General features: G+C 39.9%; 1 protein-coding gene across 1 annotated transcript in view; it reads right to left on the bottom strand.

Annotated features, from left to right (window-relative positions):
* Positions 1–16738, bottom strand: part of LOC127442580 (zinc finger protein 609-like) — a 79558-nt gene that overhangs the window by 3054 nt on the left and 59766 nt on the right. The window contains exons 3-8 of the mRNA XM_051700758.1: positions 16518–16734; positions 7452–7539; positions 3772–6079; positions 2836–3160; positions 1609–1977; positions 534–612 (exon numbers count right to left, since the gene is read on the bottom strand). Coding sequence (XP_051556718.1) covers positions 539–612; positions 1609–1977; positions 2836–3160; positions 3772–6079; positions 7452–7539; positions 16518–16734 — 3381 coding nt within the window. The 3' untranslated portion in view covers positions 534–538. The remainder of the gene's footprint in view (positions 1–533; positions 613–1608; positions 1978–2835; positions 3161–3771; positions 6080–7451; positions 7540–16517; positions 16735–16738) is intronic.

Raw genomic sequence — 16738 nt, 5'->3', positions numbered from 1 at the left:
GAGATGGAGAGACAGACCGACAGACAGAATGATAGAACAATAGATAGACAGACAGGACGATAGAATAGAACGACAGACAGACAGACAGACAGATAGATAGATAGACCGATAGATAAACTTTACACGTCTAATTCCACAGATTTCCATTGTCTCTCTGGTGTAATTATAGATTTTTCCACCAGAGGTCAGTACAAGGTGTAATTTGTTAGAAAGGGGCTGTATCTGATCTGAAAACACCAGCCTCAATTCAGGGGCCTTTAAATAATCATAATGCTGTAGAACAGATGGAGGTCTGCTGAGCCCTCAATGTCTCTGAGAGCTTTTGAAGTGAAGTGCCTCTGAGCTAGAGGAACTGTAAGCACAGCTATCAAAAACAAGCTTTTACATAGAATCACAGATGATTTCCAAGTAGAAATGGCCAAACACATTCACCTACTGCTGTCATCATTGAAGCCAAATTGTCATCACTCGCTATGTTCGCCCACAATCCAATGCTCCCACAGAATTTCCTTTATCTATGTGTTTTGTCTTACCATTCTCACCTCCGTGCTGGTGGGTACAGGGAGGGGGCTGAGGCTTGCTGACTGGCAACAATTGCTGACGATGAAAGGCCTGCAATTAAGGAACATCCAGTAAAGACCTTGTTTATTTCAAGAGTTTTGTTGTGCAATGAAGCTGGAGGAGTTTTGTTGCAGCAATGTTTTCCCAAAAACACATCAGATGAGGCATTTTAAATGCAAGGGTGAATCTCACCAAGAAATGTCAAGGTCATATTTCACTGCCAAATTTGCATTTTGCATAAAGAAAATGAAGCCTATTTTTGAGACCATTAAGTTTGTTTGCACTGTACTGCAGTACTGTCTCCGTGGCACTATAAAAATTCCATTTGCTTTGAGTGATCCATCTCATAAGACACAACAATACTGACTTAACCAATGGCATGAGTTGGGGGTGGGACTATCTCTATCTGTTTGTTCAACATCATACGAATGGTCATACTTCAGCTTTAAGCACATTTTCCCCACTGTATTGCAAAATAAATAACAAATTAAATCTCATTCTCTTTATTTTAATACAGTAATGACAATAATCCATTACAGTTATTTTTACATTATGATAATGAGAATTGGGTGGGAAATTGTGGTTAATTGCGACAAAAATAATGTGACAATGCGAAACATTGGAAAGGTCCTAAAATAGCTTCATTTTTTTAATGCAATATATAATTTCCCTTTTTTTTTGCTTTTGGGGTGAAATATACCACGTAAACAGACAGCATTTACAAGAAACTAAAATGGTACTACCATGTTTTTTTGTGTTTTTCTTTTCAACATTCACTATAGTATAGTACAAAAATACCATGGTATTTCATGCAGTATGTAAAATAAGTACCATATAAATACCATGGTACGTGTGACACTCACAAAAAAGTATCCTCACAGTACAAAAAACACCAGGGTACATGGTACTATGAGGGTACTTTTTTCTAAGAGGAATTTCAGTACCATAGTATATATATATAAAAGTACCGTCAATGAGGTTTCATGAGATTCACCAATAACAGTCATATATTAACAAGTTTAAGTGTAGGAGCACTAGACTGCTGACCTGTGGCATATGACAGATCGTACTGTCCGGCTACAATAGGATAGCCTAGGTGATGGGGTGGCATCATACGTTGAGAGGGAGATAAGCGTGGTCGATCTAATTCTCTTTCCCTCTCTCGATCCCTCTCTCTTTCTCTTTCCCGGTCTCGGTCCCCAGCTCCCCGCTCCCTTTCATGGGAAGGCTTGTCGGCAACAGTGGGCGATTTGCTCTTGTACTGGTTTGCATGTTGGTGCAGTATGTCCAAGGCTTTGGACTCTGAAGCCGACTTGCTGCTGACTGTGGGGCTGGAGCGGGATTTTTCTCCCTCCTCTCCACTGCCCATTTTACTGCCGTATGGAGAAAAAGGATATCCGGCTGGCAGATAGGACCCTGAAGGTAAGGAGGAGACCATACGGATGGATTTCAACTTTGTTTCTAATTTATGGGAGCGCTCTATAGCCCGAAATATACTCTAAGCAAGTATGTGAATGTGAACACTCCAAGCTACTCAAACTTGCTTTCATGCCATGTTGCATTTCTGAAAAGCATCAGAACATCATAAAGCAATGCAAGCATGGGATGCATTCTCAGTGTTGCCACAAGGGACGCTATAGTGGGCATTCTTATACGGTCAGTTTTCTCTTCCAGGTCAGCTACTGTCATGGCAGAGCAACACTTTGAAGAGAAACTTGCTGAGCAAGTCAGTCAATCTGTTGAAATGTTTATAGATATCTAACAATAACATACATTTTTATAGTACACATTTGAAGGTAACTCTATGGCCCCTTTGAGTACTGAGGTTTGTTACTGGCACAGTAACACAAGAAATCATGTTAAGTATGTACAATGGGACTGCATGCTTGCAATGCATTTCAAAGCATTCACATCTGTGTTTGAGTACTTGCATAAAGTATGTTTCCAGCCTAACAACTGTGCCAATTATTCACTAAACTGTATAAAGCTTATTAGGTCAGGTCACACCAAATGCCTCCTTGCACTAAAAAAAGCTAGATGCAGCACCACAAATGGAGCAGAACATTTTTAACTTGACATGGCATCTAAAAAATGCAGTCAAAGAGGTCTCTCTAATGCATGTTTACCAAGGAAAACAATTGAATAACAGTGCAGACAGTCATAAAAATGCCTTTGGTGTGAACGGCCCATTAGGTAACTTATGTTGCTTTTTAGGATAGATATGCTATAACACGATACGAATGTCACCTATTCAGATGTGATCATTCATCTCACCTGGGTAGTTGGGCATCATCACTGAGGACATGCCCCTGTATCCAGGGTGGCTGGGGTCGTAGCCTTGCCCAAAAGGATATCCATGCATGTAATGCAGGTAGGGCTGGTGCTGTGCCAATGGAGAACTGAAAGGCATGTGGGCATTAGGCCGAGGATCTTTCCCTCCACTTTGCTGGTCCTCTGCGCTGGGAGGACATAAAGCATCAGTTCCGTCTTTATTCTCATCTTTGGAGCTGTTGTCCTTCGGTCTGGGCCTCTCATCTTTGCCTTTTCTGTCCCGCTCGCGGTCTCGTTCCTCATCTGGTGGTCTCTGACTCTCAGGGTACTGGTGGCCACAGACAGGAAGATGAGGCTATGAGTTATAGTTCTAAAAGTATTAAGTTAGTCCACCCTCAAGAAGAAATTATAAAGGGTTTCCGAAATGTTATTTTTGACATTCAAAAACACACATTCACCTATTACTTTGAGAGAATTTTGATAAACCTGTTACTCTAGTAATTAAGGGAATCAACTAGTGTACAGCTAGTAACTAGCTGTACACTAGGCCAGTGTTCCCCAACCAGCTAAAGTTTTCTGATTAGACAACCATGTTCGGAGAAAAGGCAGTTCTTTACAGTTGACCGGGAGTCAAAACCACAAATACAATGTGGTCATTGCATTTCTACCTACTTTCTAATTTGGCTTGAGAAATTTGATCATTTCGGACCCTGACGACACCTGTATTTGGCGCTGTCCACTTGTGATCGGATCACCTGTTAATACAAGGTCTAAACAGGTATCTATGTTTCTTGAGTGGCTTGACCAGATGCTGATATTTGGGGCATTCATATCTGAACATAGCATCATTCTCCCCCCAACCACCAAAGTTTCCACAGAGCACATTTTAACTTGCCAAACAAACAGTCATTCATTTTAAGAAACATACAATTGCCTCACCTGTCTGTACCACATGGCCTGCTCCATTCCCAGCCTGGCAGACTCTACGCTTGCCTTTGAGTCATTCTTTCCATGATGGCCAGCTTCACTGAGCTTCATTTTAAGCCCCTCAGCCTGTTGGGGCTGCAGCTTGGCCTCCTCCCCTTTAGGGATGATGACTGACTTGACCGGTTCAGAGGAAGATTCTCTCTGCTTGCCAGGATTCTGTGGCTTTCCCAGATCTGAAAGGCTGGGGGCTTTTGTAAGGCTTGGAGGAACAGGGCCCTTCTGTTTCCAGTCCTCCTTCAGGGAGGCTTCCCTGTCCTTCACACCTAAATCAGGCTTCTTTTCAGCAGACCTGTGCTGCTCGGTCATAAGTCTCTGCCTCTCCTCGTACTGTTGCCTGTAGGTTGGGTTAGTGTTCATGAGATGGTTGTGATAAACCTGGTCCGGGTATCCGTAAGGGGGGACGTAGTATTGGTTGTAGTAGAGTGGCTGCATGTACATATTGGAGCGCTGCTGGATGACCGAGGCTTGTTGTTGTAGGTGTGGCTGACTTGAAGCGACCTCAGGTTTGCGCTCATCTGGTGCCTCTACCGTTGCCTTTTCTTCTACTGACTCTTGCTCATCCTCCTTCTTCAGTTTCACAGCTTGGCCGTCCGACACTGGTGCACCAGCAGTGGTACCACCAGGGCTGGGGTGGGCATAACTGGGAGAGTAGTAATTGTCATAGCTAGCATAATACGAGGACTCTTTACTTGATGCCTGTGCGGGAAAGAGTGCCTTCTTTGCGCCGTCCCTAACTGACTTATCTTCTGACTTGCCTTTGACCCCTTCCACTTTGCCTTCACCATCCTCTCCAGCATCAGATATGTCAGAGTATGCAGGACTGTTCGTCTTTACCGAAGAGCTATCAGCCCCGTTCTGGGTGACTACATGGAGGGGAGTGAGAGGCTGTCCACTGCTATCCACCCGACTGGCCACCCCGATGGATGGACTCGGAGCATTATCTGTGAAACTGTATATCTTATCTGCCTCAGCCTTCATGCTGGCTAGGCGACTTTGATGAGGGTCCGAGGAGCCATTGAGATGACCCTCGCTCCTGCTTCCTGGGTCGGAAGACTCAGAATATGGGCTTTTTCCATCTTCAACCTTTCCACCTTTCCCTGGAAGCTTGGGGCTGTCTGCATCCTTGCCAACATCTTTCTTTTTCTTGTCCTTTTTCTTTTTGTCCTTAGAGTTGCTCAAAGCTGGATTAATTGGTGAGGATTCCCCAGGAACACCCAGTTTAGACTGAACGCCCTTCAGCTGGGGACTCCTGGGAACGCCTTGCAACATGTTGCCCATCACTGGAGGATGGTTGGGGCTTCCGCCACTGAATGACGTTGGCTGCAGAGAGTACATCTGCTGAGAGGGCAGGGATGGAGCCATGGGCCTGGAGGACTTGTTCTTCTGGGAAAGCTTGTCAGACTTGGCACCGCTGCTTGGCTTTTTGGACTTCCTGTCCTCCATGCCGTCATTGCTAGTTTCATCGGCAGTAAGGCAAGGCCCATCCTCACAACCCTCCATTAGTGTGCCACAAATTTCTGCTTCAGCATCACCATTCTTCTTCTTCGACTTGGAGCCAAACTTTCCAGGAGAGGGTGATGGACTTTGAGCATCAAACCCTCTCCCTTTAGGTGTAGCAGAGCGTGCTGGGGAAAGAGAGCTTTTCTGTGTAATTGAAGCTCCGTTACAATTTCTGGGCTCTAGGTGGAGAGAAGATTCTTCACCATATTCGCTGTCCCCATCCATTTCCAATTTAATATCATCATCATTATGAGCACGAGCTTGATGGTACTTTAGGCCATTTATGTGCTTGTACTTTTTGTTGCAGTTGGGATGTGGGCAGTCAATCAATACAGGTGAGGAACAGCTTCGGTCTAGAGGAGGAGGAAGTGACTCTGTTTTGATGATGGGAATTGGAAGCGTTGATGTCATTCCACTATTTGAATTTGTACGCATGCGCTTGGTGCCTTTCGAGTCCTCAGAGCTTGAGTTGGGCTCCATGTCTGATGCAGGCTTGTTCTTGCGCTTGCCAGCTGAAGAGGGGCTGGCTTTTATGTCATCTGTGTTACTACTGGGTGGTGTCCTGTGCTCAGACGAGTTCTGGCTGCCACGGCGACCCTTGGTATTGGAACTTGTTCTGGTCTTACTGCTGTTGCTGCCCTTGTTATCTGATGAGTTGTTGCTGTTCTCATTGACTGGGGTGTTGCTACTGGGTCGCATTCTCTTACCACGGCCGCGCCCATTTCTCATCTCCAGATCACTTGTCGGAGACTCACAGAACCTTTAAAAAGAAAATTAAAATGATCATTTATTGGATCTTCAATAAAATATGAGATGCACAAGCCTCAATTTGAATACATTAAACTTATAACAAAAGTAATTATCATTTGGTATTATGCTAAAATAAAGGATAACAAGAGACTACAAATATAAATGAGTTTAAATATAGTTAAAAAGTGATATAGGAACTTGGCATAATATGTTTTTAAAGATTTATTGGAACACAAATACATGCTTTATACAAAATGCTATTGATATTTCAGTAGTTTCAAGAGTTCGAAAAATACATAATCTAACATTCAGATCTGCCCAACTTTAATATATATATATATGCTGACTTTAAGTGCAAAGGATTAAGCATAAAATAACCATAAAATAAATTACATCTTAGATTCATCTTAGATTAGATTCATATACAAAGTAAATAAACTCAGAGAATAAAGAACACTAGAGCTGGCCTATTTACTGTTTTCGGGCCAGAAATGAATACATAATGATGGTCAAATGAATTTCCAAAAATACTGCAATTGCTCTTGTGATTATAAATTGATTAATGATAGTATATTTAAATGTTTAGAGGAGAAGGAAAAAAGTATTAGAACACCGTTTATATTCTTGCATCCAGTCAGAGATGCAATTCTATTTTTATCACTTGATAGGCTTTGTAATGTGTTAATCTTTAAAGTGTGTCTCATCCCTGAGGGTTATGATGTGATACACCTGGAGAGTGATGCACCTGACTTACTGCTAGTCCAGAGTGAGAAAGGGGAACTGATGCACGGTATAGGAAGGGGGCTGAAAGTCAGGCAGAGACTGCAGAATAAGATACTGTGGAAGAATACTATTTGTACTAGAAAATGTTTAGCATTAGCTGTGCCTGTGCTTGTGCCTGATGACCAAAGAAGACATTTCTGATCTGCTCGGTACATACAAACATAATGGATGCACTGATGACCAAAGAAGACATTTCTGATCGGCTCGATACATACAAACATAATGGATGCATACGTATACTACACACTGAAAATATATATTTTACCGGTGATGCAAAGTCAAGTAACCAATTTTGAAGATGCAGAAAGACCGCACAACAAAATCAAGACATAGTAAAATGTCTTAAAAATAGGTCTTGATTCTACAGACCCTCTTGATGTGTTCTGTGTGTGTTTGCATGTAAGTGCAAACATCAAGTTGAATTATTTTAAAATTCATTATTACTGAACTTTTCGATTCATACATATAATAACTGCTATGGCAACTTTGGCCTTGCATTCCTCAACATTTTTCTTCAATTGAAAAGAGATGCAAATTGGGGTCGCATCAAGAATGTACTTCAGTCATAGATTTGAAATGTTAAAACACACTTTGTATACCTTGGAGGAGCCCAGTCATGGCGGGTACAATCCAAAAGTGTTCCGACGTATGTCTTGTTCCGCCAAGTAACATTGACCACCAGCATACCTGTAGAATATCAAGAGGATGCTAATTATAATACGAGAACACCTCTCCAAAGGCTCAATGGCACATTTCTACTGTAGAGTTCAAACTTCGGTTGTGACTCAGTTCGTGAGCTCTCTGTATCTAGCTCCTTCTCCACCTCTCTTATTGCCAGTATTTCACAGATAGCACTGATGCCTCCACTCTCATTTCAATAGTTCAAAAATAGGTTTTTTAAGGCCAGAACTCTCAAAGCAGCACTCCTATTTTTCCTGTTTGATTCATGATTAAAGCAGCTAAAAGCTGTAAGGAGAGTCGATTCTGGGAGGAAAATTTTTGATGATGTCCTCAATTTGACTTTGCAGTTTGAGCCACCTCTGACTTGGGAAATGCTTTAGTGATTGTGTGAAAACAGCTGAAGTAAATGAAAAGGCTTGGCAGTGGTTCAGAGCTTTCACTACAGTAGATTGTTTAGGTAAGAGCAGGACATTTCTGTATTTTGCACTACCGTAATAGCAGGGAAAATCAATATGGAACTGCAATTACATGCCCTTAGTGGTGCATGAGAGGCAGAATAATGTTGGGTATCCTTGATATACCTTCAGTCAGTGTACATCGTCAGTCTAGTCATAATAAAGCGGCTAACAAATGTGTTTCTGATGCAGCTCCAGGATGTTATGTTTTTGTAAAAATACAAATGTTCAAATAGACAGCTTTGATGATAAGCCCAGGGTTTCCCAAATGGGGATACAATCATTTACATCGCATGTAAAAAGTGAAATAAATAATACGCACATGAGATAATGCTGTTTTTGGAACATTTCAAACAAACAGGTCAACGTCTCCAGAATCTATGCAGAAACTTTCCAGCCTCACTCATTGCCAAACACAGCAAATGCAATCATTCCCTGGACTATCAAAATTACTTTAAAAAAACAAACAAAAAAAAACAACAAAAAAAAAACAAACCCTCTTGTCTTTTTTTCCACCATCCCTAACACCACAGTGTGGACGTCAGCGTGTGAGAGCTGAATTCATGACTGTTTCTTTGAAAAATGTCGGTGGAGTTCAGAGGAGGAGCACATTAGCGGAGGCCCCTTCCTATTTCACTTGCAGTCATTTGTGGTGCTCCGTCCACCAGTCTGAACCCGGGTTAAATGAGGCTAAATGGCCGTCTGACTATGTGCTGTACTAGTAGGGTTATATCATTTATATCAATACATAATGCACAGAAAATTAAAATTTTTGCTTTAAAAAAAAAAAAAAAAAAAAAAAAAAAAAAAAATCACACGATAGTATGAAATAAAGACATGTTTGATTGATGCCTTTATGAGACATATGGATCTATTTCAGGGTCTGAAATTAATATTGGCCCAAGCCAAAAAAAGACAGAAATGCCCCCAAAATCTAAAATGTAGGGTCAATATCCTCCTAAGGCCCAGTAATTCATTTTTGTATAGGACATGTAATTTGTTTTTCTTAGCTGATATGCTACAGTGGTAAATCTTGGGGTATTATCAGAGGACTCCCTGGGCTTTTCAGAGATATCAAATGTTTGAGAGTTTGGTCATGACAACTTCCTCTCCTTGGTCTATAAATATGGACTGAAATGTCTCACAGTTCAATTCAGCACATCAAATACATCATTAATAAAATATTCTTTTTTCAGTAAACAATTTTTATCATATGTATTTTATGTCTCAGGAACTTATGGTAAGGTAACATCATAATAGTTTGTAATGTAAAATAATGAGATCTTTATAATGACAGAGCAGGCTGCATATATGAAAATACACAGAAATATTAGTTCACACTTTAAATATATCTTATAAAAAGTATAAGTCAGAATTTTCAAAGCTCTGTGTTTTTTTTTAATAGTGGGCATGAATGTAATGTAATGGTGATTGAGGGATATACCTCAAAGGCCTGTTTTATCATATTTGATACATGTAATTTCAACATGCTTTTTCAATAAAATACTATACAAAAGTTTAATCAAGCATAAGTTGCTTATGAATGTCTTTGCAAAATATAGCACAATATCAAACCATGTGTCATTTATTTTAAAGAATGATAGCACTTTAAGCAAATCATTTTTAAAGAAGTTTGTGAGGTTTCAAATGATAAAACTATATATGTATTGCTCAAAATTAAGACAAAAGTATTTGAACAATTGGTTGTCAAACGTTAGTGGAACATGTCCATAGTCCTTCATACAACTGACTTCATACATCCACTAAAAATCCCCTCAACACCATTTGGTTAAATGGCTCAGAGAAGTGTAAATTACTTTTGTTTGCAAATGACACTTGGTTTGATGCAATTAAATTCATACGTTTTAAGTGCGGCTTAAGTGTGGCCACTGTATATAAACAGTTATAACTGGCAATAAAAAAACACACTGATCCAATTGCATGTTGAAGTGGCCCTGGAAAGAAGGCTGCATCAGGATACTGGCATATGAGCCCTGCTGTCTGGCACGGTTGAGTTTGCTGGCACCGAGCCCTTCATAGTCTGTGGGTGAGGGCTTTCTAGGCTCCACTTCAAGAGCAATAAACTTTCAGAAGATTTAGGACTGACATTTGGGGGCATCAGCATGCATGGCTTGTGAGAGTGGATGCCACAGCAACATGACCCTGCTCTGCTTCCAGTGTCCCGTCGAGAGGATTTGTGTCAGATTGATGCCTCGAAATATTGCTCCAATCTGCCTCTGACTGTTCCATCATGAACTGAAAGCTGTCTTTCCTTACCTTCCTGCCATTCGGGGATCCACGCGGTTGGCTGAAAAATGGATTATGACAAAAATCATTGTTGATTATTTCCCTTAATATTGTAGGGCCCTGTGAAATATGTTAAATTTTCCCCCAATTTCTGTGTTTTCCATTCTACTTTTTCTGAATTCTGTGTTTACATTTTATATGATAATAATTTATAAAATGAAATCATCATTATCAAAAATCTGTGTAATCAAATGCATTCATAGAACTTTAATCAAATGAAAACAGAATGATTACTTTTCAACAAACCACTGCATTATTTTTACCAAATTAAGTGCTTCTTTTTTTAGGGGGATTTTTTCCCCTTTTTCTCCCCAATTTGGAATGTCCAATTCCCAATGCGCTTTTAAGTCCTCATGGTGGCGTAGTGACTCACCTCAATCCGGGTGGTGGAGTCCTCCATGTTCGTTTTGCGGTATAGACGTTTACGATTAATCGATTGTTAATTTCCACAATGATCGATTATGAAAATGTCTGAAAATTGACATCCCTAACAGAGATCATAGGGCCCTAATGCAATCAAATTTGTTAATTTTTCTGTGATTGGTTGCAATACTAAAGTGCTGCAAAAAACTTGGCATCAGCCATCATTGTAACCTTGATTATTTTTAAGATTAACTGTGCAGAAATGTGAGCAAGTCAATATGTCTATACATAAATAAAAAGATCAAGGACCCTAGATCAATGAATGTACATCAATGAATGTCTGCACCTTTTGTAATAGTTGTTTAGGAGTCCCCCAATTGTCTCAACTGTTAAAGCTGGATGTCAACATCACATAACCACTGTTCAAATGTGCAGAAGATGTGAGAAACTAAAGAACGTGCAGCACCTGGAGGACGAATCTCAGTTGCCTCCAAGTCTGAGACTGTCAACCTGCGCATCTTATCACGTGGCTTGTTGAGCGCGTTACTATGGAGACATTGCGTCGTGTGGAAGCTTCACGCTATTTTCCGTGGCATCCACGCACCCCACCGAGAGCGAACCACATTATAGTGACCACGAGGAGGTTACCCCAACGTGACTCTACCCACCCTAGCAACCGGGCCAATTGGTTGCTTAGGAAGCCTGGCTGGAGTCACTCAGCACACCCTGGATTTGAGCTTGCGACTCCAGGGGTGGTGGTCAGCGTTTTTACTTGCTGAACTACTCACTATTTACTTTCAGTGAATGTGTTTTTATTTATTATATATATATATATTTTGAAAATGAATGGTGACTGAGACTGTCAGTCCCTAATATTCTGTCTAACATCTTTTGGGTTCCACAGAATACAGGTCACACAGGTTTGAAACAAAATGTGGGTTGGGAAATGATGATGGAATATTTAATTATGGCTGAGCTATCACTTTAAAGGGGTAGCTCACCCAAAATGAAAATCTCTATTCATTTACTCACCCTCATGCCATCCCAGATGTCTATAACTTCCTTTCTTCTGCAGAACACAAATTAAATTTTTTAGAAGAATATTTCAGTTCTGTAGGTCAGTACAATGCAAGTGAATGGGTGCCAAAAAGTTTATGCTCCAAAAAGCAAATGCAGGTACCATAAAAGTAATCCATACGACTACAGTGGTTAAATCCATATCTTCAGAAGTGATATGATAGGTGTGGGTGAGAAACAGATCAATATTTAAGTCATTTTTTGCTAGAAGTTCTTCTCTCAGCCCAGCAGGAGGCGATATGCAGAGAAGAATGTGAATCACCAAAAACACAAGAAGAAGAATGTGAAAGTGATCTGTTTCTCATCCACATATTCTCATATCACATCGCGTCTAAAGATATGGATTTAACCACTGGAGTTTTATGGTTTACTTTTATGCTGACTTATGTGATTTTTGGAGCTTTAAAATGTTGGCACCCATTCACTTGCATTGTATGGACCAAAAGAGCTGATAAATTCTAAAAATCTTAATCTCTTTTTTTAGTAACAACTTAATATAATGCTTATTCAAAATAACCACTTCAGAAAAGAGTGCATAATTTCTTGTTCATTTCAATCACATTTGACTTTTCATGGCATCTCAAGTATTCTATAAACAAATGAATCTCCATTATCATTGGATCAGTCAATGTGAGCCCACTTAGAACAGTCTTCATAACAAATCTACTCGCCCCACTAAAGAAAAACAATTACAATTTAACAATTTAACCAGTATATCGCCCACCCCTAATTACATGCACTGTGAAATTATTGGCAATAGAAAAAAGTGCATGGCAAGCATGCCATTTTAACAATCACATGCTGCCAACTCTGTCGACATATGTATTGAAGTTTCAAAACAACAGCGATGAGAACGAAAATAAACATAACATGCAGGCAGTGTTAGGACTTCAGAAATCAGCTTTATGACAAGTGTGGGTGGACTCTCTGAGGCATATTAAAGTACAGCAGAATGACATCTCAATGTGTTTGAAAGATGCAAAATCTTGCTGCTCTACTTTCCACCCACACCAAGGGTCACCACTATACAGATCTGCCCAACACCACGATGAGAAAATATAATATACATCAAAAGATGAGCTGCAGACCAGCGGAACCAGCTCTCAGTTATTGCAGAAAAATACCCCATTCATACTGACGTTATTGCTCTGTTTGCTTGAGCATCCTGACCAGCCCGACACTACAACATTGGCTCAACCAGTGACCTGAGTTTGGGACATGACTTTATTTTTGTTTGGGAAACCTGTTTGAAAAGAATCATTATTTTGCAATGCCGTTTGGTGATGCCAATGGTGCAGAAATTACACACTTCAGCTTTAAGTGAGTGTGGCATTGGTGGTCTGTGAAAGGCCACATAAACAACCTTGTTTTTCCCTCTTGACCTTTCAACTGTGCTCTCTCTCCATTTCAGACACACACACACACACACACACTGAAGTGGCCTACAGTGGCAGGGTGAATAACACACACTGTGCCCATGGCGAGGGGAATAGAAAACACTTAGACAACTTGTGCGCTGTGAATGCTGATGAGGCAGCTCTCTTTATGTGGTGGCACCGTAAGGATGGCAGCAGGCAGAATGTGGGCGGCACGTACTTCACAGCCTACCCAGATCCTAGATATGCTCTCAGTTAAGGAATTGGGGAGATTTTCCCTTTTCATGCTCAATGATTAAGGCTGAGGCTGCTAGAGAGCTGAATACATTACAGTTCTTGCACTGGGCTATGATTAGATATAAAAATCCTCAAGAGACGTAATGCCACAGAAACTAGCTAAAATGTATTCATCTGGAGCCATAAGGCATAATTTACTGCTCTGGGTAAGGAGCTGTAAAAAGGAGGTGGTTTGATTTATTATTTTAAATAAGATATATAGATTGATGTACTGTATTGATCCCCAGGGGCAAATTCAGAAAGAGGCAAATATACAAATTAAGACTATTAATTATTTTGGTATTCATATACTCAAAAGATCTGCTTGAAATGTAACAGAATAGAATATAGAACGACAGAACAAATGATAGAACGAACAAATAATAGAACTGTTGGAGCAAACAACCAAAAAAGCCAACAACCAATAGAACAAACGACCGACAGAAAGAACGATAGAACAATACACAGATAGAACAACTGATTGATAGAACAATTGATAGAACGAACAAACGATATAACAATAGAACGACCGATAGATAAATAGAATGACGGATAGGAGAGATAGCTAGAATGATAGAATGAATAAATTATAGACCAGAACGACAGATAGATCTATAGAACGACAGCTAGAATGATAGAACGACAGCTAGAACAAACAACAGAACAAACAATAGACAGAACAAACAACAGAACGACAATTAGAATGTCAGAACGACCAATAGAATGATAAAAAGAGTGATAAAATGACAAACAGAACTATAGATAGAATGATAGATGGGACCGCCGACACGAACGACTGAACTAACGACCAATAGAATGATAGATAGAGTGATAGATAGAGCAATAAATGCAACAACATAGAATGGCCAATAGACAGAACGACCGATAGACAGAATGATAAATGAGCGATAGAACAACCAACAGAATGAAAGATATAGATTTTATTGAACAATTGAGGGACAGATATAACAACCGATGGGACGACCAATAGATACAACAACACATAGAATAACAGAACACCTGATCATTTGACTGACACATAGAACTATGGAGAGATGGAACGATAAAATGATGGATAGATAGAACAAACAACTGATGAATTACAGACAGAACGATAAATTGAGCGGTAGAATGTCCAACAGAATGATAGATAGAACGATAGAGCAACAGATAGAACGACCGATGGGACGACTGGTATATAGAATGACAGAACGACTGATAGATAGAACGACAAATTGACCAATAGATAGAACAAACAACTGATGAATGACAGAGAGAATTTCAGAATGACATACAGAACGACTGATAGATAGAACCACAGATAGAATAACAGAATCACAGAGAGAACACCCAATAAAATGATAAAAAGAACGATAGATAGAGCGACGGTTTGAATGACATTGAATGGCAGATAGAACGACCAATAGAATGAATAAAGGGATGGTTCACACACACACAAAAAAAAATTCTATCATTTACTCACCCTCATGCCATCCCAGATGTATATGACTTTCTTTCTTCAGCAGAACATAATCACATTTTTTTTATATATATATCTCAGCTCTGTAGGTCTATACAATGCAAGTGAATGGTGACCAGACCTTTGAAGCTGCAAAAAAATCACATAAAGGAAAGTAATCCATAAGACTCCAGTGGTTTACTCCATGTTTTCAGAAGCAATATAAAAGGTGTGGGTGAGAAACAGAACAATATTTAAGTCCATTTTTACTCTAAATCTCCCCTTTAACTTTCACTTTCAGATGTGAAAGTGAAACTAAACAGGCACCACATGTGACTTTCAGATGTAAAAAAGTGAAAGTGGAGATTTAGAGTAAAAAAAGGACTTAAATTTTGATCTGTTTCTCATCCACACCTTTTATATTGCTTCTGAAGACATGGATTAAACCACTGGAGTCTTATGGATTACTTTTATGTTTCCGTTATGTGATTTTTGGAGCTACACAGGTCTGATCACCATTCACTTGCATTGTATGGACCTACAGAGCTGAGATATTCTTCTAAAAATCTTCGTTTGTGTTCTGCTGAAGAAAGAATGTCATATATCTGGAAAGGCATGAGGGTGAGTAAATGATGAGCGAATTTAAATTTTTAGGTGAACCATCCCTTTAATAGAACTATAGATAGAGTGTCAGATAGAACAACAGAATAACTGATAGAACGACTGTTAGCTAAATAAATACATAGATAAACTAGAATCTTTTCCTATCATCTGCACTTGATTGGTCAGCAATTTTAAGACTCAGTATCTCTGAGCTCTTCTGAACAAGCTACACTGACAACCATTGTGACATGCTGCCAATTTTCAGTCTTTTTCTGTAACTCTCACAGAAGACGGACATGAAGAACATTTCTTTAAGCATCTACTTCCGTAACTAGTACTGTATATTGAGATAATAGTCCACAAACTTTCACTTTTTGCCTCTCTTAACTGGTCCCTTCACTTTTCAAACAATGTTTCGAAAAACAAGGTCATTTAATATTTATATGCATAAAAGATAATGAATAACTAAAACTGGGTGTACAATACGGGGTATGTACTGCTTAATAAATCTAAATGTTTTTATGCATTCAAAAACTGATCATAAGTTAACATTCAGTCTGGAAGCCAAGCAGTTTTACGAATTACGTCACTGGTGTTTATAATGCTTATGAGTGTTTTTATCTACTTTTAATGTCACTGAATGATAAAGTATGAATTGCGTGTTGATGATTGGACAATGACAATCACTCCAGAAATGTAACTTCCATTTCAGACCCAATTATTTTGTCTATTTTTACTATATTTATGGAAATACTTCAAAATGAAGCTAAAGTAGGATCAACCGTTGCGTGTCACCGAGCAAAACACAAACTGACAGCCTGTCGGAATGCCGCAAACCCAGACATGCAGAGTGATCCAGACAGTGAAATGTCCCAGTGCTGTTATACCAAATATCAGCACGATAAGATTAAAGAAGCGGAACCAAAAAATACATCAAATTACAACACTTACTATGCCAACAAAGTTAAAGGCCTTATTACAGTGTTAGCTTGTAAATCAACCCTTGAACTCGTAGCTTACAGGATCAGGTGTCACAGGTAATAAACTCGTAAGAGTATGTTTTCTTACCATCCTCCGTCTCTTGCCACACAATGCCCTCCAGGTTGACACTGGTGCCAGGCTCACAGGGCCCCAAGCACTCGGGCTCTGTGGACAGGGCCACATCAGTCGTGTTTACAGCCACTGAGCGTGTGCGCACCATCAGCTGCTCACATGGTGAGGCGATGTCACTGTTTCCAAGGAGGTGAAGAGGTGGAGGGGCGGGGGTGGAGACCGGAGACTCCATCTAC

This window comes from Myxocyprinus asiaticus, chromosome 1 (genome assembly GCF_019703515.2).
Source record: "Myxocyprinus asiaticus isolate MX2 ecotype Aquarium Trade chromosome 1, UBuf_Myxa_2, whole genome shotgun sequence".
Classification (NCBI taxonomy): Eukaryota; Metazoa; Chordata; class Actinopteri; order Cypriniformes; family Catostomidae; genus Myxocyprinus; species Myxocyprinus asiaticus.
Note: the sequence above shows the minus strand (reverse complement) of the source record. Positions and strands in the feature narration are given on the sequence as shown.